At 39.6% G+C, this 27,238-nt stretch overlaps 2 protein-coding genes across 10 annotated transcripts; both read right to left on the minus strand.

Annotated features, from left to right (window-relative positions):
• Positions 1 to 1,111: 1,111 nt before the first annotated feature.
• LOC105226156 (ras GTPase-activating protein 1) lies at positions 1,112 to 8,467 on the minus strand. 6 transcript variants are annotated; one of them, XM_011204954.4, is made up of 11 exons: positions 8,200 to 8,467; positions 6,255 to 6,355; positions 5,621 to 5,797; positions 5,416 to 5,529; positions 5,197 to 5,269; positions 4,708 to 5,117; positions 4,421 to 4,632; positions 3,706 to 4,340; positions 2,731 to 3,637; positions 2,491 to 2,662; positions 1,112 to 2,361 (listed from the first exon to the last, which is right to left on the minus strand). In XM_011204954.4, exons 2-11 carry the CDS (start codon positions 6,331 to 6,333, stop codon positions 2,213 to 2,215), a joined length of 2,928 nt encoding a protein of 975 aa, XP_011203256.2. In that variant the 5' UTR covers positions 6,334 to 6,355; positions 8,200 to 8,467; the 3' UTR covers positions 1,112 to 2,212. The 6 variants fall into 6 exon arrangements, with proteins under 6 accessions (XP_011203256.2, XP_011203257.2, XP_029406004.2 ...); XM_011204955.4 differs by having other exon boundaries at positions 5,621 to 6,059; XM_029550144.2 differs by lacking the exon at positions 8,200 to 8,467 and adding an exon at positions 7,550 to 8,181.
• A 795-nt stretch (positions 8,468 to 9,262) lies between these two features.
• On the minus strand, positions 9,263 to 26,919 carry LOC105226155 (hypothetical protein). Of its 4 annotated transcripts, none has more exons than XM_011204953.4 (3): positions 26,344 to 26,919; positions 11,673 to 12,117; positions 9,263 to 11,269 (listed from the first exon to the last, which is right to left on the minus strand). In XM_011204953.4, exons 2-3 carry the CDS (start codon positions 12,090 to 12,092, stop codon positions 10,238 to 10,240), a joined length of 1,452 nt encoding a protein of 483 aa, XP_011203255.2. In that variant the 5' UTR covers positions 12,093 to 12,117; positions 26,344 to 26,919; the 3' UTR covers positions 9,263 to 10,237. The 4 variants fall into 4 exon arrangements, with proteins under 4 accessions (XP_011203255.2, XP_011203254.2, XP_019845804.2 ...); XM_011204952.4 differs by lacking the exon at positions 26,344 to 26,919 and adding an exon at positions 19,392 to 19,751; XM_019990245.3 differs by lacking the exon at positions 26,344 to 26,919 and adding an exon at positions 18,493 to 19,065.
• Positions 26,920 to 27,238: the final 319 nt, after the last annotated feature.

Consider the following 27,238-nt stretch of genomic DNA (forward strand, 5'->3'; position numbering starts at 1 on the left):
ATTAGGTTTAGGAGCAGCTTGTTGGCTTGTTTCTTTACTGATTTTTTAATGTAATTTTCTATCTGAGCCCGAGAGAAAGGGTTTCAATGGCCTACTTGTTATTGTGGGGGGCGTTTTGATCGGATTTCACTTCTACACCCCAAGTGGAGGTTGGCGAAGTAATTATTTATGCGGTTGAGCTGGGCTTAAAACCTCCTGCGAGTCATTGGTGTCAAGGAAATTTGCTTAAAAATTATTTTAAGTGAAAAGATAACAAAAAAAGTCTCAAATAATATTGAATTTAAAAATATAAATAATTTTCTGGTTAAAATATGGAAAAGTAAAGAGAATTGCTAATGTAGAGATAACTGTAAAGATAAAAAACTTAATTAAAATGCGAATTTGATTGAGGTACAAAATTTGGTAATATTATCAAAGAAAATATAAAAAAAAAAAATTTAAAAAAAATTAAAAAAAAAAATAGAAATATTTTTTGAATATTGAGCTACATTTGTAAGCAAAAAATGGTGTGAAATACTACAAAAAAATAAAGAAAAAATAAGAAACATAAAAAAATAAAAAATAATAAAAATAAAAATGTTTCTTTAAATAAGTAAAAATAAAAAATAGATTTAAACATTTCACTACACAGTTTTTCATTTAAAATAAATTTTTTGTTTTTGCATAAAATATTTAACTTTTATAAATTACTTGCAATTCCAATATTCGCTATTTCTATTTGGTTATTGTTCATTGACAGTCTCGTGTCTGCACAAAGTGTTCATACATTGCATTATTTTATCTTTAAATTCCCGTTAATAATTAAATGCTTTACAAAGGAAAAGTGTAGTACTCATTCATGTACATATGTATGCATGTTTGTATGTATATACGTTCGACTAGGGTATAAATGCGTATTTAGTTGTAACTTTCATTAATTTTACACATTATTTATTTATTTGCATTCTTTATAATTGAGATTCTTTAAAGCTAAATAGTAAATTTAATGTTTTTCTCTACGCAACGTCACGCACTTCCGTCACGCCGTCCACGCGGCGCATTATCGATTATTATTTATATATTATGCATTGTATATATGTATATAATTACAAAAGAAGACATTCCATGTATGTATGTATGTGTAATATGTGTAAGAATATATTTATAAGCAGGAGTATTTAATTAAAAAAAAGCTTTACAGAAAGAAACCGCTGTAAGCAACTATAATAATAAATAAATGTATTGAAAAATATAAAAATTACAGAAAATGGAAAATCCATGTACTGTATGTATGTATATTATAAAGCTGAGGATAAAATATTTATTTATTAAAAGCGAAAATTCACTTGATAAAAGTTTAAAAAATAAAAAAAAGCATTTTTCGTATTGCTAAAGTAAAATAGAGAGCGCTCAGGAAAAGAACAAAGCAAGCACACCGCGGCAATGCAAAGGAGTGCGTCGAAATGCAGCAAGACGAAGTAATAACAAAGATTTCTGCACAAAAATATAAAAACCAACAAAAAAAAACATAATGAAATAAGAATAAAAAATTAAATTAAATAAATTTAAAAAAATAAAAATAAATAAAAAAATTAAAATAAAAAAAAATTAAATTAAAAAAAAAGATAAAAACGCACAAATAAGCTGAACTTGATTTTTTCTAAGCAAAGATGAGTTGAAAATGGAGCTTATAATTTGCTGTTCGCTATTTCTACAAATATTTGATAGAAAAATGCAACGGCATTGCAGCACGAGAAATATCTAGACATTCCTCAAGTAAAAATAAAATTTCAGTTACATGTTCATAATGCTAAGCAAATGGGCTGTGAACCGCAAGCACGCAAATGTTCAGGCTGAAATGCAAAAAATACAGTTAGTTGACACTTTGAATGCCTGCCTTAACAGCGTAAAATGTGAATAAATGAAATATTTCGTTTTTGTGACCAGCATTTTGCTCACTGTTTCGGCTAGCATACTGCTTTCTCCTAGCTGCTACTTAAGTGCTATGTTATGTTATGTTATGTCTTGTGTTGCAGAATTCACACGCGTATTTCATTAAGTTATCAATTGTTCTTGCTATTGTATAAATAATTTTTGTTTGGTGTTCTCATTAATTTGCTTCACCTGCTCACGCTTCACACTAATTTCTGACTTTTGGTGACTGCTGTTGTTGTAGTTGTTACTGTTTGGCTATTACCCTCCAGGAGTTGTTGATTGCATCGGTATTTTCATCTTAGCTAATCTTTTCGCGATAATTGAGCTTATGCTTTGTCAGCATGTCAGTGACGGTGACCAACTTCTTAATGGAGAGTATGTTCGACAGACCTTGCAACTCCGGCAAGTAAGAGACGCAAATGTGATGGAGTGTGGCCAGTTCGCGACCTGTAATGGGCGAAATGATTTTTATTTAGTCTTCTTATGGTTATTTCTATCATGTTTCATAGGAAGATAGTGCGTTGAGTGAAGAATTGGAAAATGTCTAACTTAGCTACATCGTTTACTGTTACTTACCAGTATCCTGGACTGTGTCCTGCACATCCTGCACAGTATGATTGGAGTTTTGTTCGTTGAACATGCCTGGCGGTGGATTTGGATCCGTAACGAGTGATAATTGATCGAGAAATACAATCATGCGTTCCTTATTCTTCAATATAAATGGATTGACCACCTCCATGTATTGTTCCTGCAATGGTTGAACGAAAGCAAGTGCTTAATAAATTAGTATTCTCATACAAGTGCCGCAAAACCTACCTTTCCGCCAAACTCAATTAGATTTGCTAGATTCTGCAAGCATTTGGCTACCATAATTAATGAACGCGTGGCCATGGTTGGTGGCGTTTCGCTAACCAGACCAAACTGACGGGGATTCAGCAGTGCCGGGCAAAGGAGACGTAGAAATATGAAACCGGAGACGACGCGAGTGCGTACCAAACGTTCAGTTGGCCACTTGGCAACGACGGCCTTTTGCAGGCAATTACATATGTAGCGCACACTGCGTGGGCACGCCTCGGGCGAGGTGAATATCGAATGCGTCACCGAATCGAGTATCTGCAACAAGAACTCGGCATTCGAGCAAGCATCATCGTTCACATCCATCTTGGTGGGATTGAGTTCAGCCGATTGCTTGCTGTCGAGTATGCGCTGCACCGTCTCCGAAACGGCTGCGTGCAAGAAACGCGAGCACTCAGTGCGCATGTGCAAATCCATTAGTGTGGTGGCCAGTGAAGCGCCGCGAAACAGTGTAGTCGTTTCGTTCTCACGTGCGATTTCCGCCTGGCAAAGTACGCGTATCAGTTCTGTTTCGCGTTTTTCGTGACGGAATACACGTAGCAGCGCCGTAGCGAGCGGCACACGATCATTGTGACAAAGTTCGGCCAAAGCTTTAACCACGCACAATTCGGGCTTGAGCAACAACTCCTGCAGCGGACTGTACTCCTCGCAGGGCATAATCAAATCATCCAAATAGCGCATGCGCAAACGTAGCGAACCCCACTCGCCCATGGGTGTCATGCCCGTGAGCTGATGCCAGCCCTCCGTCTCTTGGCCGTTCTTCAGACTGGCCAAATCGATGGTGAGCTCAGCGACTTCCGAATCTTTGCCGCGTTTGCCACGCGATATGAGCGTAATTGTGAGCGAGACCACATCCGGAGGCACATCGCTGTAAAATAGAAAAAAGGCTATGAGGTCAATAATATTCACACTAATTAATTACTGTTAATTACTCACTCCAAAACGAATTCCTCCTCCCACACTGGATCGGGCGCGATCTTCACACGTGTCTTACCCACCTTTACTTGATTCAGCGAGATGCTGCAGTACGGGTGCGGCACCAATTTGAATGGCAACTTATGCGCCTCGAGCACATGTAAATTCAAGCAGCGCAACTCGCGCAAACACGGCACTTTGATTTGCGCCCGACTGAATTGTGAACTGCATTGCGCTTTGAGCGCATTGATCCATTTTACATACGTCTCTTGCGTCGCGCATAGATACGTATTATTAGCCAAGCATGGCAATGCGCGCTCGACTATTTGAAAACAATATGGCCGCTCCCATAGCGATTCATGGCACTGGTATAGATACGCACACGATAGATCGATGAGACCCTTCGGTTTAGTCTTTTTCGGATTGTCATAGAAACAGAGATGTGTTTCGCTGCCCTCGCTGATAAGCGCAAAGTACAATTGCTTCCATTTGGCTGTCTTATCAGACTTCTTGAACAAAGGGCCGTGATGTTTGATGCCGTTTAACTTCTTCAAACCGATTTGATCGCGACATTCGCGCAGAGTGGCATAAATTTTTTCAGCTGCCTTCTCCACCACAAACTGTTGATTGAATTCAGGCTGTGAACCGTTAACCACCTTGCAGGAAGCGAGAAAAAAAAGTAAGCCAAGTAAATAAATATTAATTTATATAAAAATAGTGATGTCAATGAACTTACTGGATGACTGAGTGAGTGACCTTCGACGATTTGTTCTTTGCGATAGCGATTGATCACCGCATCCAAGCACTCGAAAGTGCGCCCGCCCATCAGATAACGTACGCCTTTCTTTTCAATGCGAAAACGCTGGATTTGATTATTAATGTGAAAGAAGAGCGAATAATCGCCAGGCGAATTATCGCTTGGGCGCACCAAAAAACTGCCTGGGCCGGCTGTTGTTCAGTTACATAGAAGATAAATGTATTTATACAATTGTAGGAAATTGAAAATACGCGATCGCCATTTACCTTTCACCAGCATGTCAACTGCTTCATTCTTAGTGCAATTCGGATGGAACCAAGGAAACACCGTATTTGGGTCGATTGCCGGATCCAAATCCTCGACTAGTTCACGGAAGATCATGCCCTGTTCTCCAGTGCGATGAGCTGTCACCCACAACCAACCGTCGCCCATGTCATTGTGCACAAAAAATATATCACCCTTTTGAAAGCTTAACTCATCTGTGTCAGCCATTTTGGTATAGGGTAAATGTGCCACAACACGCTTCTTATCGTTCACCGGCTCCGGCGGTGGCACTGGTAGCACCAGGCGCTCACGTTTCAACAAATCACTGCATGAGGTGTAATAGCCAATGAGATCGCTCAACGACACGAATTGACGTCCGCCAATATAGAAATCACCACACACGGCAGTAATGCTGATAAAGAAAGTGAAAGAAAGAAACATCAATAAATAAAAATATGAAATTAGGCTTCTAAAATAGTTTAATTACTCACCGAAAATGATTAATGCCAGTGCGTCCTAAATAACTTAATACATATGAACCAGGCTTGCGATCGCTTTCACGAACTTCAATTAAAAAATAAATAAAAATTAAAAAACAGGAAAAATGTTCACTTTAAAAAATTATTTATGATTAAGCATATTTCACGAATAATTTAATTTGTAGTAGCTCTAATATTTTGTTTTCTTCTAATATCATCTGTGTGACTTACCCAAATAACTGCCTAATTTGCCAGTTCCGCGTAGTCGCGATTCAGCTGAATAACGATCCAAACGCCCATGATACCATTCACTCTCCGGTGGTGCAATTATGGCTGGTCGTTCACCTAAAAGTATTGTAAATTTATGGAAGTTATAGTTTACATTCTTTGAAAATAATGATTTTTTTAAATAAAATATAAACATTCCGACACTTACCATTCAACATATTTGGGCCATCAAACTCATCCTGATCTAATTCCTGGGCCAAGTCACCCATGTCGATACCTCCTGTGGCCATTAGTGCGTTTATACCAAAAGCTGCTAAATTACCGTCATCTAAGCCTCCAGTCGGTGAACCAAGTTTATCCTTATGTATGGCAGCATCCACATTCCCTAGACGTATTAAATCAGCCATAGTTTGTAGGCCAAAGCGGATTTAGTAAATATTTGTTATTTGCTTTTTGGCTGAATATGTATGTTTTTTAAGATTTTTTACAATATTTTAAGAAATTAATTAAATAGCTCCCGCTAAAGGTGCACACACACAATATTGAGTAGAGTAGAGTAGAGTAGACTAGTTTGTCAGTGATATTTTTTGCTATTTCTTTTCAATGGCTTTCTGGCGCGTGCAATGTAGTTGATGACGTTTGCGAGGCTAATTATATACGAATATTTGTATGTTGAAATATCAAGAGATTGTTGTGAGCACACACACAATTTGCGAATGATGAGGTTTCGCGTTGATGACGTTAGCACAAAATAATAAATGTAAACACACTATTAGTTAGGTTAATAATAGTTTGTGAATAAATGCGATTCGATGACGTTAGTATTTGATAAATATACGTACTATAAATATTTTGGCCTGTATGCAGCAGTGATTTGCGACTCACAACGAACGGTGCGGAGTGAGTCAGTGATGACAACATACGAGTATATGACAGGTTAAAACTGCAAAAAAATATTAAGCATAAATTTGCAACAATATCTACAACAAATGAAACGAAAAACAATGCGAATAATAACAAATGAAACGAATGCACTCACACACACAATACACATAATACAAAAGCGATTACACAAAATATTGAAAAAGCTTGCTACTCTAGAAGTTTTCTTATTCAAACAGTCTTATGGAATGTAACAGAAAAGTAAAATTAAAATATGAAGAAGCAGCAGCGACAACAAAGAGTAGACAACGGTAGACAGCACCACAGGAAAAAGGAAGTGAAAAAGCGGAAAAGAAGGTGAGGCACCAGACAATATTAGTGAGCGTCGCCGAGCTTGAATAGCAGCGTGCGTGGCGGCTGGACGCCGACAGCGAACACTGCGCTTCATCGTTTCACAGCGTCAAAAATGTATAGATAATATTGTATATAGCATATGTATATATCATTGGCTTTGTTGAATGAATACCCAATAAATTTGCTAATAAATAAATTATTGTTGTTAACAGAAAATAGTAAAACAAACTTAACCAATGGTATCAATGAAACAATTCCAAATTATTATTGATAAAAGCTGCTATATTCCTGTTGATTTTTGAACAACTTTTTGGTTGTAAGTAAATAGGTAAATGAAATTCAAAGTTAATTATAAAAACGCAATAAAACAAATTTTTGTTATTTCATTTTCTTTTCTACCATCATGCTACTTCCTTTGTTTACCATTAAATCACTGTGTATAAAAGTTTGGTCGTTTTTAGTTACTCGGCTCTGCAAAGTGCATTGGCCAGCTCGACGACGGCAACCTAATGTTCAAAAAGGCAGACACTTGTGGTATGACTCAGGAGTAGGGATGAAATGGATGCATGAACGCTCGTTAATTCGCACACAAACACATATACATAAATATAACTTTTTATAACAGAACGTTGCTGAAGTTGTATGTACGTCTAGACGGAATAATATGGGTAAAACATAAACTCAATTAGGTTTGTGGGCGGTGGCAGACGCAGCTGCCTGCATGGAATACCACGACATTGAATGGATATTGCACAGATCTGTATCAATCACACAGTAGCCAAAGTATGCAAAAACAATTACTCTTTTACTTCGGCACTTTTATGTCTATCAAGTCTCTGACTCAGCGTGTGGCACACGTATGCGGGAATGTGATGTATTTGGTTTTAACGACATAACTTACCACGGCACAAAATTCAATTACAAAATCTTCATCAAATTAGAATTCACTTTGGAAAAACTGTTTGGAGCAATGTAATAAAAATGAATCCCTACACCGTCACTAAGTCGACGTTTGCGACAAACGCTCACAACTTATTTTTCACGATTTTGCTTGTTTTCCACTCGTACGTTTCCAATTGTAATCTTTTCAAATTAACGCGACGACAACGACGTCTACTAATGCGAACGACCACCACTAGACTACCTTAGCAATCAGAAAACAACGATGTAGCGTCGACAATATTTAACAACACATTGACAAAGGCTGCGACTGCGACGGCGCTAACAAAGCCGTAGGAAACGCCGACATCAAAATATGACGAATACACTAGCTAACTTAGCGGCGTACTGCCGAATAGTCTATGAACAGGCAAGTCGCAAAGTCTTAGCGTATGCTGCCCGGTTGGTTCGAAGCTGCACTACGTCGTCTTGGTGTTGCACGCTGCTTGGAATTTAATTGAGCACTTTCAATTTTCATCGCATTGCCTCTAGGCATATACCCTAAAAGGCACCCCAGCCACCCGACGGTGGGTGCATTAACAATTTTCACTTACATGCAAGCACATAAACATGCACACATATATTAAAATAAAAGTACATATTGGCACTCACATTACTACTGCATTTCGTTCCTTTGCGACCCAATCAGTGCTGCAGCCGCGCCTCCTTCAACATCAACACGGATTTTCTACACCTATTCCAATCAACCAATAATCTCAATAAGCCAACGCAAGGCAGCAATTTCAACTTTGCGCACTCACACTTATTTTATGCTTATTTACGAAACTTTTATATGTTATATCCCTTCAGCACAATTTAGCAAATTTAACAATTTTATATAAATTTATCAATAACAAAGTGAGAAAAATTCTGGATATGTAAGAACTCGCAAGCAAAATTTTTATGCTTATTCTTCTTTAAAGAACGTCAATACAATGGCGAGTTGAAAAACGATAAGAGCACATGGTTGCATTGATAAACCGAAATTATTCTTTAAAATGTTAAAAAATCGACAATGTAGTGTATACACCAACCGCTGTCATACTTTGGCACAGTGCGCTTCAAACTGTCTAAAAATACCAAACTTATACAAAATGTTGACATCCACAATGGCGGGTAATTTAATATTTTTATGAATACTTATTGCAAAATTAATTGATTTCATCACTTAAAAAAAATAAAATTTCTGCAAAAATTGTTTCATCAATAATTGTAATATTCATGCAGATGTTCAAAGTATGAACTTCTTTGTTTTTTAGAAAACTTTATTCACATTCTTCATCATATACGACGAAAATAGTTATATACAATATTTTTATAAGTCCATTTACATTTTTTGTAACACAAAATGCTTAGGAATATTTAAAAAGTCTCTGGGCGCATATTCTACACAGAAATAATAATATTAGAGTTGTCAAATTTGAAAAAGATTTCAATTAGTTAATTTACATTCAACTATAATTTTTGTATACAATTAATTTAGAAATTTATTTGCTATTAAAAAAAGAAATTATGCACGAAAGCTTTTCGGTATATCCAAAATTTATATACATTTATTTTATTAAGTACACATTTTACTATTATATAATTAGGTATCTATAAGATTAAGTATGTTCAAACATATATGGGCACATATGCGAAAATTTTATTTTATTTTTTTACATTCAATTGATACATATGTATATGTATAATATGTATAAGGCTGGTTACAGACTTTCAATACCGAAATTTCTGATTCGCTTTTAAACACAACATTCACTTATACTAATTACTCCAATATGAATACAAAATAGTTTATTATATTTTTCATTTAATTATTAAAAAACAAAATATTTAATAAATAAGTTTTCATTTGGTATATGAAAATGGCAACTTCAGAAGATTATTATTTATTTATGCGTATGCTCATTTCCAGTTACAATTTTTTGGAATTTTCTTTTCTTGGTTTGGCAAAAAAATTCATAGTTGTATTTACATTAACAACGCCGTTATTGTTTTCCAATTTTTTGTATGACATGAGGACTAGATTAGGAACCATATTTGTACATTTGCTAATTTCAGTACCATTTAAAAAGTGCAAAAAAATATTTCGAATAAACTATTTTATAAGTACATACACTACGAACTAAGGAAAAATACTGCATAACAAAAACAAAACTAAACGAATACTTAAAAATATTAAGAGAATAAACGCGTAACATAAAATATGTGGAACACAACAAATTTGACTGGTAAAACTTACAAATCGATTTGCTTATTATTAAACGAAAAAATTACAGTTGTGCGCATACATCTATTTATACATTTTCACTAGCAAACACGCTACATCGCTCTCGTCGAACTCCATCTCCTCAGCATAGGCGTCCAACTCGAGTATCTCGAAGTTCTCTGCTGCCAATTTGAAAGCCTCGCTCAATGTCGCACCACTTGCCGAAGACGCTACCGAGTTGCCAGCTGTACACTCCTCCAGCTGTGCGGCGCCAGCAGCGCGGCATTCTTGCGCACCATCATCAGCAACTTTATCAGGCACATTGTCGTCTTTCCGCAATGCGCGCGCGCCAAGCATCAAAGCGGCCGCATCATTTTCAATCATACCGCACACACCGTCCGCTTGCTCCTTTTCCCCTTCCTCCTCCAAGTCCGTGTCGGACTAGCTGCTACTTGTTGGCGTTTGCAAACCATTCACTTTACCGGGAAAGTGGCACATGCAGGCCGGCGTCGGATTATGCGCAGCATTCGAGTCCAACTTCTTCGTTAGCGTCTTCCAATAATCTATCTGCGCATTCAACAGGTCAATCTTCCTTTCGCGCTCCTTTATCGCCAGCGACATGAGGTAGTCATTGTTGCGATTGTTGGCGTTGTGTGTGCCACCGATGCCGCTGCTACTACCACTGCTGCTGTTGCTGTGATTATGCAAGCCGCCACCACCGCTGCTGCCATGACCATGCCCATTGTGATGGTGATGACTGTGACCGTGACCGTGGCTGCTCTTCTGGAGGCCGGCGAAGCCAGCGTTCGCGTTCAAGCTCATTAACAGCTGATTTGTACTATTGATAAGATTGTTGTTGCTATTGCTATTAGCGGCGTGCGTGGCGCGTTGCAGTTGCGGCAATGGCGGCTCTGCCGGATGCACCGCACTCAAGCCAAGGCCGTTGAGTAGCAACTGCTGTGCTGCTTGCTGCTCGGCACTTACCTGGTGGCGCGTGCTGGGTGTATGGCGATCACCGTTATGTGCGCCATGACCATTTCCGTTGCTACCGTTATTACTGCTGTTTGGTATATTCAACGCAGAATTACTGCCGCCGTTCTGCAGCGCCTTCAGGTTCGCCAAACTGCCAATGCTGCCGACGCGTATACCGCCAACATTTTGTATTGTCACTTCAGGTTGTTGTGAGGAATTTTGCTGCTGATGTGGTCCATTTGAATTGAAGGAGGCGCGTTGTGACGCATGCGCCGATTGTACAGGCGTAGAATGACGCAAATCGGTGGCGAAGATCTCATCATCTTCTTCCTCTAAACAAACCTCGGGTATATCTTTGGAACTCAGACAGTCACCATCGTCATCGTCCATATCCTCAGGCGCCTGTGATTGATCATTATCACTGATGTCCTCCGATTTAATAACAATTACATCGGGGTCCATGCCATCGTAGCCGAGCGAGGCTAGTTGTGGGAAGGGATTCTAATGCAAATCATAGAAGAAGAGAAGCAGATTAGGAGAAAGTAAATAAAATTAATACGAAATTTGAAGTGAAAACAGAAACCGAGAAAACGAATTAATTACGTGCCTAAATATAATTTTAATTTTTGTATGAAAAATTGCGCCGACATCCTCCTCCTGGCGCTCATCGTTTTATCGCTCATGCCCAGTTGCCGATTCTAATCTACACTGCGCGTAAACCACACTTGTTATCAATCACACCCCAAAGCCCACCCCAACAAACAGCGCCTCAATTACCGAAACGCTTACCTACTAACCGCTCCGGCAACAACAATTGCGCACCTCACCTCGATTTGTGATTGCTACCCCGCGTCACACTTGGGTATACGAGTATCCAATAGGTATGCTATCATTTTCAACTCACCTTTGAGTCATCGTAGTCATCGTCGTATTTGTGCTGTCGATTACTGCCGTAGCCGCCATTTCCAATGCCACTGCCGCCGTTCGGCGACATCTGTTCGGATATGTATTGTGCGACGGACTCCTGTTGCGATAGCGTATTCAGCAGATCCATGAATGTGCGATTGCCTTTGCCTTCGCCGCAGAGATCCTTCTTCAGCAGCAATTTCATGTTTTTGTAGAGCTGACGTAATTGCTTGGAGGAGCGCTGATGATAGACGCGCGCATTGAACTCCTTTGCTATTTGGCGCCACACTTCGTCCTTCTTCCGATTCGACTCGGCGTCGGTGCGCTTATTCTCGATAACATCCTTGTATTGAGCGGCGAAGCCCAGCACCATGTTGCGCTCCCGTTGCGTGTAGCGGGGAGTCTTCTCCATCTTCATGCGCTTTTTGTGAGACGTTTTGAAGCTGCCGCACAGCAAGCGTGTATATATATGAAACGATACAACAAGGAAATGTATACACAATAAAATTTGTAGGAATATTGCGCGAAGCTTAAGCTTAATTAAATAACTGATAGAAGCGGTCTGGTCTACGTAGCCGCGAACCGCACAGCGCACTGCGTGTGTTGAGCTGTGAGCAAAGTAAAACGGACTGGTTGGTTAGACTCGGCCCAGAGCGCGAGTGGCTGACTGATAGCCGCCTGACGATAAAAACGGTGAAAACACACACATACCAAAGTCGTCGCTGTATGAGTGCGTGCGTTCACTTTAGCTGTCGTTGCGTTCTTGAGCGCTTTTTCGTCTTTTTGTTATTATTAATTAATAAGCATTTGACGAAACTCAGCCAAAGCAGGGCGCAGCGCGCGCACTCAGCCACTCAATCAGCCCCAAACCAGCAGGCAAACCAAGCGGCCACACGGCTAGCAAATTGTTTCGAGCTCAACGAACGCAACGTCGGCTAGCATAGTCACACTCACACACATACACATAAAAGTAGAGAATACGTTTTGTTAACGGCAAGATATCGTCTGACGCGACAATGATAACGATTTTCGTTTAATGATAAGCTTACACGATATCGGGCGAGCTGAAGCTTAGTCTCTGGTCTGTGGCGCAGCGCCATATCTCCAAAATACTGAACGCTCAGCAAATAGGCTGACTGTACGCGTTTGTTTGCTTGCATTGCTGAACCTTTATAGGCAGTCCATCAGGAGCTTAGGCTGGAAAGTGAGTCAAACAGGAAGCACGTAATGGCTGTAAAATTCTTGAAAATAGAAGATTTTTTTTGACTCAGCTCCAACCTGGTTTAAATTTAAAGCAATCCGAAAACCATCACGGTTAATTATCTAAATAAATTTGGCAACTTTGCAAAACGTTAGAAGACACGTCAAGGCAACCTTAAAAATTTGTCTTATGAAAGCTGCTATGAAAGCTCATGGCATACAGACGTTAAAAGCTTTTCTGTGCAAAAAAATGTATACGCACATCTTTATACCCTGATTCGGTTAAATATTATAAGCCCAGAAAGAAATGTTGGAGACCTTATAAAGTATCAGAAGAGCGAAGCAACCTTAAAAATTTTTCTTACGAAAGCTGCTATGAAAGCTCATGGCAACATAAGGATGAAAGCTTTCCTCTGCAGACCCCTTAAAGTATATGAATGATTAGCGTGACGAGCGCGACGATTATGAAATATTGCAAACATTCTTTTCTTCCGAAGAAGCTTCGATGGTCGGAGACGACATTATTTGAGCACTGTAGGATATAGCTGCCATACAAACTTATCTACCAAAATCAAGTCCTAATATGGAATGCTTGTTTAATTGACAAGATAACCTCACGAAATTCGTTATAGATTATTGTCCAAGGCAACGCTGTAATTTCCGATTGAATTGTTCAAATCGAGCAACAATAGCATACAGTTGCCGTACAAACTGAGCGATCAAAATCAAGACAATTCTTTGTATACCATTTATGTATTATAGTTTCGGTGCGGCCGAAGTTAACGTTATCAAGTTCAAATAAAACTGAAACTGAGGAGTTTGTTTTATTGGTTAGTCGAAAAAAGTCTTTTCGTATTTCGTTAACAGATCGTAGAATCGTTGTAGTCGTATATAGTGGTCGACCAAAATGCTACATATGTATTTCTTCATTTATTTATTACTATAAATATAAAAAAATAATTGAAATTTGAATAGAAATACGAAAATACTTTTTCGACTACCCAATATTAACTGTTTCTAATTGCTCAAAGCTAAGTTTGGACATAAATAAAGCCTTTCATATCATATCATAACCTGACTCTATTGACATATACGGTTTGATAGGAATACGAATAATGTGAATGCACGCCTATGTGTGTGTGTGTAAGAGCACTAAACCCCATCCTGGCACAAGCGAACAACCGTGCGCTGGAAAAAGCACCTGAAAAAGAAACTCATGCATACATATTTACTATTCATCGAATATCTAATCACCAAATTGTAAATCTACTCAGGCATACACTAACAAACACATCCAGGTACACACAGGTACATACATACATATATATATATAAAGCAGCTTTAATGTTTATGCCTTCGAGCAGAATTCAAGTTAAACCGATATTAATCATTAGCGAATCGCTGGAAAAATTAACAGTGTGCCAAAAACTACGCAATTGATTATTACTAGGCGCGACGTAGGTGTGCGGGGAGCTACTCCAGCATTACAAACCGAACTTTTGTCTAAGCAAAGCTGACAATGGCGAGCTTAATGCCACATGTGAAACAAAGCATTTATTAGCATGCACCTAGACTTGAACGAGTATGCAATACACACATACATCATATATGTATATACATATGTATATTTTTATAACTATATATAATAAAAAAATATAGCGAGCATTTCAATGTAAGCAGCGCTTCAAGTCCAGTTTGAGACATGACAATAAAGCAAATAGTAGAATTTATTGTCGGGCTGTGTGTAAACAATGCGCACCGACTGTGTGCTTAAGATTGCAACACTGGAATGGGGGGCTTAAATAGGTCAACAAATAGTAGACAGACCACGCGGCAGGCTGGCAGACTGTGCAGTCCGTGCAGGAAGTCCGAACTACACGAGCGCCATACGTGCCAGAGCCCCACTCCATACAACCTGCCTGCCGAAGGTGGCTGACATTGCGGAGTGGCAAGTGTGAGAAGACAAACATACCTGTTGTTGTCGCCGTCGCCGTCGCGGAAAAATCTATTAAATTAGGCTATATCAACTGATAGCGCGCAAGCCGCAGCCAGCTGAGTCAGAGCTGCAAAGTGAATTTTATATTTATTATGCCACACATAAACACTCGCTTTCATAATTACAAGTATTTGTGCACCTAAGTATCGCTTTATTTGTCTGCCTGCAGAAGCGTAGCAGTGGAGTGGCGGCAAACAAACACTCAGTCCACGTCGTCAAAGTTTAAGATAAGATTGAAGCGCACACTGATAAGCCCGATAGTCGGTTCTAAAAGTAAATGATGTGGCATTGAGGTGCCCACATACGTACATACATGCCTAGGTATATGTATGTATAGTCCAAATATATATACGCATTAGTTTCATCAAGTGTACCGAGCAGGTGAAGTGATACTTAACGTTATACCTATGTACGCTGTGTGGTGGTGCCATGAGTAAGTGGGGATTTATAAAGAAAGACAACTACTTTTACGTCACAAGAAAGCAGATCACGACTGCAGAGCAGTAGTTGAACAATATTCGTCAAGAAATATAATTACTTTTGGCTGCGTAGTGCCATAACCTCACATTTGGTGATATAGATCCTTAACCACTTCGGTACAAGCGTCGACTATAGTCGACGACCACAGACAAAACAAGCTTTCGGAGTTTCAAGGCTTATCTCATCACAGATCTATAGGCGATCTATCGTCGAATGGGTATAAGAAAGGTTTTATCTTTATCAGGTTATTTTAAAGCGACAAAACTTTAAGCCTGCGATCACTAACAGAGACACAGTGTATAGGTTAGGTTAGGTAGGTCACAAAAGTGGCTCAAACAGCGTATAGTAAACCCAGGAGAGTCGTAAAGATCAAGGAATGCAGTTTAGCTTGAGTTGCCTTAAGTTATCTAGTGAACAAATAAGTCATCCACGAAGAATTTAAGTTCGTAATCAGGGGCGGATCCGGAGTAGAATTTTGGGGGGGAGGGAATTGCAAAAAATATACATTTTATTTATTTAATAAATAAAAAGCCTCCTAAAAAACAACAACAAAAAATGCAATTTTTGAGACTTGCAAGTGGATATAACCTATAACCCTTTAACGATTTTCTAACCCTAAAGGGCCTATTTCACTACATTACAACTTCTTTCGGTTCCAATAAACATTTAATAAATTATTTATCAAGATAGTGCAATGCAAGAACAACAATAACCAAAGCGCTGACTCAATTACAAAAATAATGAAAACAAATAAGGTCTTTATCTTGTTTTGGGGACTTGTTTTGTGCTATTTTATAAGCTTTTCTTTTCTAATGAACAAATACACATACACACACACACACATGCCCAATCCTTGGCTAAGTGTTCGGTAAATATGAATTATAACAGTTAAGTGGCGTATGTGAGCATGTGTTGTGTTTCGAAACGATACGAGTTCAAACGCATGGCTTTGACGATGAGCCACAATTGCACCAACACAAGCAAAGTCACTGTCACACACACACACACCACAAACGCACGTACAGCTATTCGCAGTCATATGCAAGGTGTGTATTACCTGTAAAGTCATGCACACACAGGTGAATCTGCTGATAAGAGCCTGATAACAGTGCTGATTTCTGATTGCCCCGTGCCCCGCACCACACTGCGCTGCTCCTGCGTACACTCTCGCTGTGACGCAAGTATTGAGCCTCAGCCAAAGCACTCAAGCCTGTGTTCTGCGCTATTTTCACATCTATATACGGTATATACATACATACATATATGATATTATATACAAATACTTATGTGCATATACGAATTTTTGCCTTGGTATGTCTGCAGATAGTGGCTAAAGCGCCGCCGTCGGGGTTTACCATGAGTAGCACCCTTTAAAGCTGATTGTGACATAAAGCCAAAAGTAGCAAGAGCACAAAAATGTATTGCTTCATTATATAAAACGATTGTAATCTACCGAAGTGGGAACGATATCTTATTTACCAATTTTTAATGTTTTTATTAGAAATCTGGCTGCCGGAAATACCACGAATAGCTTTAGGCTCGATGGATGTGACATGGATTATGCAATAGTGGTCCGATCTGAATAATACGTTCAAAGTTTGTAGCATTGTTTTGACCAATAATCCATGTCAAATTTCGTTAAGATATCTTGCCAAATAAAACAGTTTTTTATACATGGAAAGTGGTTTGTGCGATCAGTTTATATGACAGCTGTATGCTATAGTGATACGATCTGAGTAATATGTTCGGAGATTGTAGCATTGTCTTGAGCAATAATACATGCCGAATTTCGTTAAGATATCTTGTCAAATAAATAAGTTTTTCATACAAGAACGTGATTTTGATCGTTCAGTTTCTATGGCGACTATATGATAAAGTGGTGCAATATAAAATATTTACTCGGAGATTGTAGCATTGCCTTGGGAAATATTCTGTGCCGACTTTCGATACGATATCTAGTCAAATGAACAAGTTACAAGGACAGTAGCTTGAGCGATCAGTAGTTCCGACAAAGGAACTGAGCTCATTACGAGGATCTTTCATACATATATAGCCGTAGGTTATTGTTTTTAGATATTTTCACAGAGGCAATGATGCTCAGAGATCTTAATAAATAAACTTTCAGTGATTACTTAATACAAATACAACAAATACATGTACGTAAATAAATACAAATGCAAATTTCTATACGAATGAATATAATATAACTATATGCATATATGTATGTATATACATATGTATGCATTTAAAATGTTGATATGAAATACTTTGCTGACTCAAAATAATTTTCCAAGCGGAAACACGAGCGATTCCAACACTCTTAGTACCAAGAAATCAGCTCAGCCAACACACGCTCATACATACATACATTAATGCAGCTATAACAATTTTTCCGAATAAATATACTAAGAAAAGCGCTTCATAAAGCTACATTAATACGCCTCAATGTATATACATACATACATACATGCATACATACATAAATAGCGGTGCATGTAGTAGATAGCGACGGAAAAATGAGAAATTTATTTTTGGCCAAGCCAAAATCATAAACAAGAAAAGCCAAAGTGAGCAAAAAGGATGGAAGAGCTCGAATTTCTTTTTGAGTTAATACGTATGTATATTTGTAAGCATGTGTATATGCTTTGAAATATCGATCAACGCGATCTGAGCGGCTACACTGTTAGACGAAGAGCGCTTAGTGACAAGCAGGCAGTGGAGATTTAAAAATAAACCAATAGTTCTCCAAAAATTTGAGAAAAGAAAGATTGCTTAATTTTATACAAAAAATACTTAATATTAATTGAAATTTTTATCAAATTTGTTGAGCTAAATATTAAAAGGAAATAATCAATAATCCTCCAAAAAACCTCAAAAAAGTCGATTTTTTAAGTCTTAAAGCAAGATCAGCACTGAAGCAGGAAAAGATGGCAGCATCGAAAAAACGCAAGTAGTTAGCGCTGGTTATTTATAGCAAGACGTTCGACATTAGATTTTGTCGCGCAGCATTGAAACACGAGACATTTAAGAGCAAAATTTTGCAGCGAAACTTTGAAGAAAGTAGTGGTGAATGATTAAAGAATGTACATAGCCTTAAGTCCTAAGCACCGCTCGCAAAATGTTCACCCAAAATTGAACATACCTGAAATTCCAAGGCAGCGCTTTGGACTGTACTCTACTTCAAAGCGCCCAACATTTACTGCTAACCACTCCTCCAACTTGTAATGGCAATGCACAGCCAACCGCCAATAACAAAACCGTATTTTCGTATTGAATTTGTGGCTCCCTTTTGTTGATCAACACGCGTATACGCAATCAATAAGCCAAATTAAACAAACGATCAGCGCACAGACGATCTAACGAGCGGTCGCGTGAGTGTATGCGTGCGAGTGCGCACGCGAGGGTGAGCAAGTGAACGCAGCAAGGCAGCTGATCGGTCAAACAAGCAAGCAACCAGCCAACCAACAACAGAACCGAACGTACAGACAAACAAACAAACGCACAAACGAGCGATCCGACACAGAAGCCACTAACGCTTTAAACCTTGGACTAAAATTAAATCGAAAATGAATTCACGCCAAGATGTGGCGGCCAAGAAGTTCAAGCGAAAGCGGGCACGAAGGCACGTTCGCTCTAAAGAGCAGCGAGAGCGGGCATACTCACACAAGCGAGCTGGCGTATAATGTCAGCGAGAGGGACTTCGTTTAGCTCGTGTGCGCGTCGTTTGTTGGGTATGTGTGAGTGTGTGTGTGTGTGTGTGTGGGTAGGCCGAGTTGGCCAAAAGCTGTCCGCTTTTACGTCTTCGTATAAGCAGGCCACAAGGCGAATGGGGAAAATGGAAAAGTCCGCAGAAAGTCGTCGTTATGCCAAATGCCGCGTAAGAATGCAACGCGCGCGTTCATTTATGGCTGTGTATGTGCACACACATACGCGTCAAATTGCGTCGCGTATACTTTTATTTATTTTCATATCCGCCAAAAGGCAACAAGGCAGCAAGTCATCACTTGGTTGCCTGTTTGAGATCGTTGTTATGGCACTTACCTCGTATGGCACGGCGGAATGACACCAATACTACGGCTGCTGTGACAACACTACTCCACTTCGCTTCGTCGACTGCACTGGCTTTGTACAAGTACCGTTGGACTACTGTCAGTTGCAAACACTCGGCCGATCGATCGCTTCAATCGTCTTGATCACTTTCGATAGCCTGATCAGCGGGACTCACTGGGTTTCCTTCAAATCTATATGCATGTATGTATCTTTCTTCTTTTCGAATGCGCGGATTCAGTGGCACTTCACTGCTTCGACTTGCCTTGCTGTGCTGTGCTACGTTCTGCGCTGCTTCCACCTCGCCGTTTACGACAACTAGAGACGCGTGCACAGCGTTCAAAGACAGAACACAGACTAGCCAAGAGTTGTGCTCGTACAAAGACGATGTTTGAATTCTATTTTTAATTAACAAATTTGTTTCACCAACAAATCGCGGCAAAGGAATACAATATTTGAAGAACGTTAATGTGGGCGAGTACCATCAACTGGCGGTAAAGCGGGCGAGGGCGGCTCGTTGCGCTACTCTGCACTGCTCTGTGTTCAGGTCAGCCAAAAGAACTGCTTAGTTTACTTTGTGCTTTTGATTGGTGTGTGTTTTTTTCTTTTGATTATTTTCTTTGTTTTTGTAGTTTTGAAATTTAGATTTCTAAGTGAAAACACGGCGCCGAGGCACAAGCAATCGATGTGTCGGGATACGAGCGAACACTGAAATAGAAAGATGAACTCAAATTGGCGCTGAGCGTAGGAAATTGGCTGCGCTTGATTGGGAACAATGCTTATTTACAAATGGCGTAGAATTTTTAGATTGGAAAACTTGTGTGTATCTCAGTTGAAGCTACATAAGGCAACCAGAGCGTACAATTCTATTTATAAAGGGTACAAAAGAAGAATGATCGCACGTATTTCGGTAAAACACGAATTCGAATAATAATTAGTATCACCGATTGAAATAGCAAAAGCAAGACTCGAATGGCGGCTAAGAAATACTAGGATATAGAGTGCTTAATTGTTCAAAAACGAATTAATACATCGGGAATAACCAAAAGATCGTGGTATGGCTTAGCGATCGTTGGTGTATTAGTTTCGCAGCTTAGAAATCTCTAACTGCCTGAGTTATGAGCCAATTATGTAAAAATGTCCTTAAATTTGTCTGCTTAAATGAGCAAAATTGTTGACAAGCCACAGTTACATAATCAAACTTAAATAACTATAGTTCGTTCTATGTGTATTCCAAGTGTATGTTAATCGACTCATCTTAGTCGCTTATTATTAAATTTATTGAGACAATCGTTACAATTCTTTAAACACTTTCAAAATAGGCTTCTTTTGCGTCGATGCAGCGCTGTCAGCTCGGTTTCAAAGCATTGAAGGCGTCGCGAAGACATTCTCCGGAATAGCCTTGAGAGTCGAGGTGTATGCTGCTTGGATCCCCTCTGCTGGCGTGTGCCACTCGGAAGATTGCCTCTTTCACACATGTTAAAATTTTCTTGGCACACTTCCACTCGCCGCAATTCTGGTCGTCATTCAGCACTTTTGGGACCAACTTCGCGCACATCTTGTGCATGATCAAGTGCTCCGTTCCAATGTCATAAACCGCAGATTTTGATAAATTTAATATGTGGGCAATTAAACGAATACTTAGTCGACAGTCTGAGTTCAAAACTTTGCGCACCTGAGTCATATTGTCGAAGTCGCAGGTCTCCCAGCACGGTCGTCATCAGCGACCTCTTCCCGGCCCTCCAAAAAGACCAGGTGCCAACGAAACACACCAGTTCTTGTTAAAGCAACTTCTGGGTAAGCTTGTTTGATCATATTAAACGTCTCTCTCGTAGATTTACCGAGTTTTACACACAATTTAATCGCGAACCCCTCGCTCTAACGAACGCTGCATTTTCGGCTTGCACCACTCACAAAAATACGTCTCAAAATCTTTGTAAAATATGTACATATTTTTGGTAAAATAAAAAGTTGAATAAAATATTTCATTTTTTACACAAAAAAAATATATTATTGAAAATGGGCCGTTTTTTGCACGAGGAAACCCAATTAACACCTTAAAAGAGTAAAAGGTGCATTATAGTATATTACCTATGTATATTTGTGTACAGACTTATCGATTTTAAACAAAAAAATTGTAATTTTGTTACAAACAGACGAATTTCGAAAAATCGTAAAATTTATATTATTTATATACACGTACAGAACTTTAGACATACATATACATATATGTATTTACAAATATTTGGGTATAGGAAATGTTCACTTCTATGTGAACGCCTTTGTACTGTGTGTCATTAAAAGCGAAGAATAAATATCGAAAGCATTTCGTTTCAAGACCAAATGGCCCACATGCGAGTATTACTTAGCACAGCGATGTGACTCAGCGCCCAAGCGACCGACTGGCTGTCGGGCTGTCGGGCTGACCCACTCAGCGACGACTACTACTATATGCCTAACTTCGAGACAGCGTACGCCAAAACAAAAACAATGTGCCATCAAGCGCGAGAGAGCGGAAGAGTACAGGCGCAAAATTTGCTGAAGAGCGTGTACGATTGCTAATCTCGGACTAAAAATAGCAAGAGATTTTGAAATATTTACAAAAACGAAAATGCTTGCTTAAAGAAAAACATGCGTACATAAATTCATTTCGTTGCATAGGTGTTACATCAAATGATATTAGAAATTCGGCAATCGCCAGCAGCAGCAGATATCTTCAGTATGCAGGGAGAAGCGTGCGAGCCGAGTTTTTCAAAATGTATTGCGTTTTTTTAGTAAAAACACTCTTACAGCACCCACTCTGGCCACAAAGTAGCATTGAACTGCGTTTTGTCTAGGTGTTATTTTAAGATCAGTTCAATTACCTCCCGAAGACATATGCCTAACTGTTGACTGCCACCATAAGCCCACACTGCGGCAGTCTTGTAAACAACGACGAAAGTAAAGTGCACGAAACACGACTCTAGGAAGCCATAAATAAATCTGAACTCATCTCAGCACTTGACGCAAAGACGAGCCAACGCAATGCGGCGCGAAGACGACGGGGTAGAGCCCTGAGTTTCCACACCAGCAACGCGTCGGGCAAAAGGAATAAGCGCAGCGCGACCAACAGCACACTTCTGCCGTATTCAAGCGTAAAACATTTAATTGCACGCAGACAGAGCCCATTGAGTGTGTGTGTGCGTGTAATTAGCCTGCCACGTAGATACCCTAGGTTGAAGCAGCGATCAGCACGAGCAACATATTGTGTGACTGAAAACTTTCGACTAGGTTACACACACACATACAAAATGTGCGCATAAAATATTTACGAAAAATCACACACAGCCAAACCTTGATCGTTCCACTGAAGACACGATCAACAATGCGATCCTAAGGTATACACACAGGCAGCATCACACGCACACCGGCCTGTAAACAGCGAGCACAAGTGCATTTCTGGAGCTGAGCGCCGGTAGAATACGAACTCTGAGCGTTTATTTTTAAAACACGCATATAATATACAAATGTACGAGTGCAGCGGCAATAGTTGTAATAGCCGAACAACAACAATTGCAATGGGTATAATATGAGATCAGCGATTTTCGGCAATAAAAGCACGAGTGGCGTCCATACACACCGGCGCAGAGGCAGCTCGTGCCACTATCCCAATTGAAGGCAGAGATCGAGGCTGAGTATTATTGCAAGATATTAGTGAAAAAGAGCGCTCTCACTACTTGTGTCGATTCTACAAATTGACGACAAGGAGTAATATGGTATATATTGGGTAGTCGAAAAAGTATTTTCGTATTTTGTCACTAGATGTAGCTGAGGTCGTATAAATATAAAAAAATAATAAATAAAAATTTTCTACCACCGCGACTGTACTCCGGAGCGTGCGCGCACCGGCTGGATTCGGTAGACGGGGTTCCTAGCTAACGAACGAGCGGCTGGTCACATGTCTCCGAGCACCTGGAGAGTCGGGGCAAACATTTTCGCGGGACGTGTACGCGCAGTACACGTTTAAATTCTGTGTGAAACTCGGTAAATCTGCGACAGAGACATTTGATACGATCAAGCAGGCTTTCGGTGGCACCAGGGATTTTTGGAGGGCCGGGAAGAGGTCGCTGATGAATGAGCAAATTCAAAGTGCAAACGATACTCATTGCCTCCTGACTCCTGGACAAACCGTCAACGCCAAGTTTTACATGGAAGTCCTCAAGAGACTAAAACGAAAGGTCAGTCGGGTCTGACAAGACATCGCAGCCGATTGGGAGTTGCATCACGGCACCGACTATTCCGGGAAATGCCTTCCGTGACGCCTTCAATGTTTGGAAATCGCGCTGACATCGCTGAATCGACGCAGAAGGAGCCTATTTTGAAAGTTTTTAAAGAATGTTTACGATTGGTTCAAGAAATTTTTCTAAATCGACTCAGTCCTATTACTTTCCGGACAAATCCTTTACAAAACAACGTTAACTTCGGTTGTACCGAAGCTATAACACGTTTCACAAATACAAAATATTTCGGTCACTTTGTATGGCTGATATAATCTACAGTGATCCGATCTGAACAATTTCTTCGGAGTTTTCACCATTGCCTTGGGCAATAATCCGTTTCAAATATATTGAAGATACCTCACTAAACGAAAAACCTTTCTATACAAGAACTTTCTCCCGATATCGGCGGTTCCGACAAATGAGCAGCTCTTACAGAGAAAACGACGTGTGCGAAATTTCAAATTGAAATCTCAAAAACTGTAGTCCCTCAGTTCGCGTTTTCAAAATAAGAATTTGATTTGGATTGGCCAGTCCTTTTAGCAGCTACATATGTATGTACATGCTATAGCGGTTCGAATCGCAGGTTCCCATATTTCCTTTTGTGTGTTACAAGTCTCCTGGCAAACTTAATATACCCTGTCCAAGATAAAATTACATAGTATGCCATTCACATGGCTCTGAGCCCGCTAATTACATTACATCGTCTCTTACATTTCTCCGCCGTCCTTACTTCTAAAACGAGCCGGACAATGCGCAACTAAACGTCAGTAAGTCACCAGATATACTTACATATCTGTTCGGTTTGACCGCTGTCGCTCAGTCAGTTGATACTTTTGAAACTAATCGATAGCAATTTAATGCCGAGCGAGGACATAAAAAAATGTAAAAGGCGCTCAAGTGAGGGTTGGAGTGTGGGTGGTGCTGAGACATGACGTGGAAAGAACACAGTTTCATAACAATCCAATCGGTGCAAGGTACAAGCAGGCAACGCCGCGAGAAATCGAAATAAAGCAAAAACAAAAGCCGAAACAGAACAACCACAAGGATAAACGGTGACAAAGCCGAAGTAAAATATCAACGAAACCATGGAGTAACAGCAAAGCTGTGGCTGACAAACCGAACTACGAATCAAAGCGAATTTTCATAAATGATGTCTTGGCCCTAAAGAAGGAGACATTTTGGAAGGTGCAAAGCGGTGGAAATAGGCAAAATCAGATAACTGAACACAGTAGGCAGATACAAAATCGAAGCGACCGCGAATAATATGTGCAAGCGAACTTCGAAAGCAACAGTCGGCTTGTGGTGACAATCCACATATGTATATGTTTATATGTGTATGTGTTGCATTGAGAACAAAGCTGTCATCAAATCACAAAGGCGCGCGAAAGGACTCTAAAGCGTCATTTGAGGCGCAGCGCTAATACCAGCTAAAACTGGAACATAAGGTAGGGGGCAATGAGGACAGCTTGAGTCGCAGCGACTTATACATATGTACATACATGCATACTGTGTGTGACAATAGACAAGTTGATGTCATAATCGAGAAAATAAAACACAATGTGCCATTAAAATACGCGCTTGGCATAGGCACAGACAGACAGACAGACAAACACTTTGGATGACGACAGGACATTGAGCGCCAACATGTAAAAAAAACACGCTAACAGAAAACGAGGAGTGGCCGAAGCGCTAATACGAGCACAAAATCGGCACCAGAATTCGGTTTCAGAACTCGGGCACAAGCCTGCCAACAAGCCTGCCAACAAACCACACAACCAACCTACGCGGCTGGGAGGCAAACAGCCTTTTTTGCTGGGCGCGTCATAAGACACGTTTTAAACGCCGAATGCAGTGAAAATATTGAACCCAACTTGGTTGGGGAGCACACACACGCTATGCGGTCTATAATGGTTCACGGGCAGTGGGGTGGCGTTGGTAGCGGTGGTGGGTCTTATGCAAAGCCGAGCTGTGTCTCTTCAGCAGGGGGGTAGTAATTGTGCATGAGTGTGACGATGCTGGGCTTGTTAACGGCGTCGTAGTTTAATGTTCGGTTTACTGTGGCTGACGATAAAAGAGAGACAAAGAGAGTAAGAGCGTAAAAATGAACTGAAGGCAGACTTAGAAAGGGCGCCATGAACGCTGAGCGACGCTCCCCTACTAACAGTATACCAAAGCTGTTACCTGAAGTGCAACTGTATGTGTGCGTGTCATAGAAAAAGTGTAACTTTAGGCGCTAGCAAAAAATAAGAAAACCAACAATAACTTTCATATGAAAGTAATGAGTTTCTGCAGGAAATCGATTGAGCAGCACAATATGGCGTGAAATCCTGCTTAAAGTCAGGTTAGCAAATTTTAATTAAGTTAACAGAAAACTAAATTAATGTGAAGGAGTCAAAATTAAATAAATTTTTAATTAATTACAAATACATATATGTGTGTATGTGTCTCAAACTCATAGCTTTCTGGGTGGTGTAAGTCTGACACATACATATGTAATTCGGAACGGGTTATTAAGCCGAATATGCAAATATCCAGCTGCACGATTTCAAACTCAAGTCATTCACATATCAAAAGCCAAAGCAAACAAGGACATTTATTTACTGTAATCCCAGCATTATGCATATCTCATAGTATGTCCAAAAATTTCATTTAATTCTTTTAATTTTTAATAACAAATAAACACTCACCAGTTGTAACAGTTTAATTGTTCTGCACAATATTCCCTCTTCCTTTAGTAGTTTGCCACTACCGTTAGAGTATTTTGTCACATCAAACGCCTGTAAAAGCGTTGATCTATGCTTGTGGTGTCGCTTACTTTTCAGCTTGTTATTGTGGCTCTGTTTATTTGGTCCGTTGATGATAAAATATTTGTCCAAACGCCTTACCAGCGTATGGAGCTTAACGCACACACTATATTACAAACACGTTCGCTATTTTCAAAATGCTGCTTTAACAGCCCGGCACAAATATTGTACTATATTATACTTATTGAACTGCACACTGTGAGCACAACAACACAACTGCTGTGGCCGCTGTGAATCCTGAGTTACTGCTCCTCTGTTCCAATTTGTTTAGCTCACGCTTTGGTTTGTGTCTGCACGTCAAGTTATTCTATTTTTGGCTTAGCTTTTTACGTCGCCGTCACAGCCACTCTCAACCCCAATCTCTGCTACGCTTGAAACGAATAAACTCGAACTCGGTTTTGTTTTATCGGTGACAGTTGAACGCTTGCTTACTGCACGTATGTTCAAAACCAGCCCACCACCCTTTTAGTTATTTTAATAATGTTTTTGTAATAGTTGTTGTTGGTTTTGTAATATGTCAAGTTCGGTTGAATGCGTTTTATTTGGTTTTGATTTTTTCAACCCCCAGTGCGGTTACCTGTCAACGGCCAAATGTCATCTTCGTATATCAAATTGAGACCTAGATGTCGCCGTAGTATCGCCAACAATTTATGCTTGACATTATAACATCTAGGGAATGCATATTGAAATTTAATGAATAACTACACATGATGGTCGAATTAACTACATTTTAATGTCAAATTATTGCTTTACATTTGAATTTTTAATTAACAACAAA

Source organism: Bactrocera dorsalis, chromosome 4 (assembly GCF_023373825.1).
Source record: "Bactrocera dorsalis isolate Fly_Bdor chromosome 4, ASM2337382v1, whole genome shotgun sequence".
NCBI lineage: Eukaryota > Metazoa > Arthropoda > Insecta > Diptera > Tephritidae > Bactrocera > Bactrocera dorsalis.

Coding starts and splice junctions, on each gene's coding strand:
- LOC105226156 (XM_011204954.4), bottom strand. CDS start 6,333: ATGTTGTCATCACTGACTCACTCCGCACCGTTCGTTGTGAGTCGCAAA. Junction 5,530..5,620: donor TGGCCCAAATATGTTGAATG/GTAAGTGTCGGA, acceptor CAATACTTTTAG/GTGAACGACCAGCCATAATT. Junction 5,118..5,196: donor ACTGGCATTAATCATTTTCG/GTGAGTAATTAA, acceptor TTTCTTTATCAG/CATTACTGCCGTGTGTGGTG.
- LOC105226155 (XM_011204953.4), bottom strand. CDS start 12,092: ATGAAGATGGAGAAGACTCCCCGCTACACGCAACGGGAGCGCAACATG. Junction 11,270..11,672: donor ATGACTACGATGACTCAAAG/GTGAGTTGAAAA, acceptor GATTTGCATTAG/AATCCCTTCCCACAACTAGC.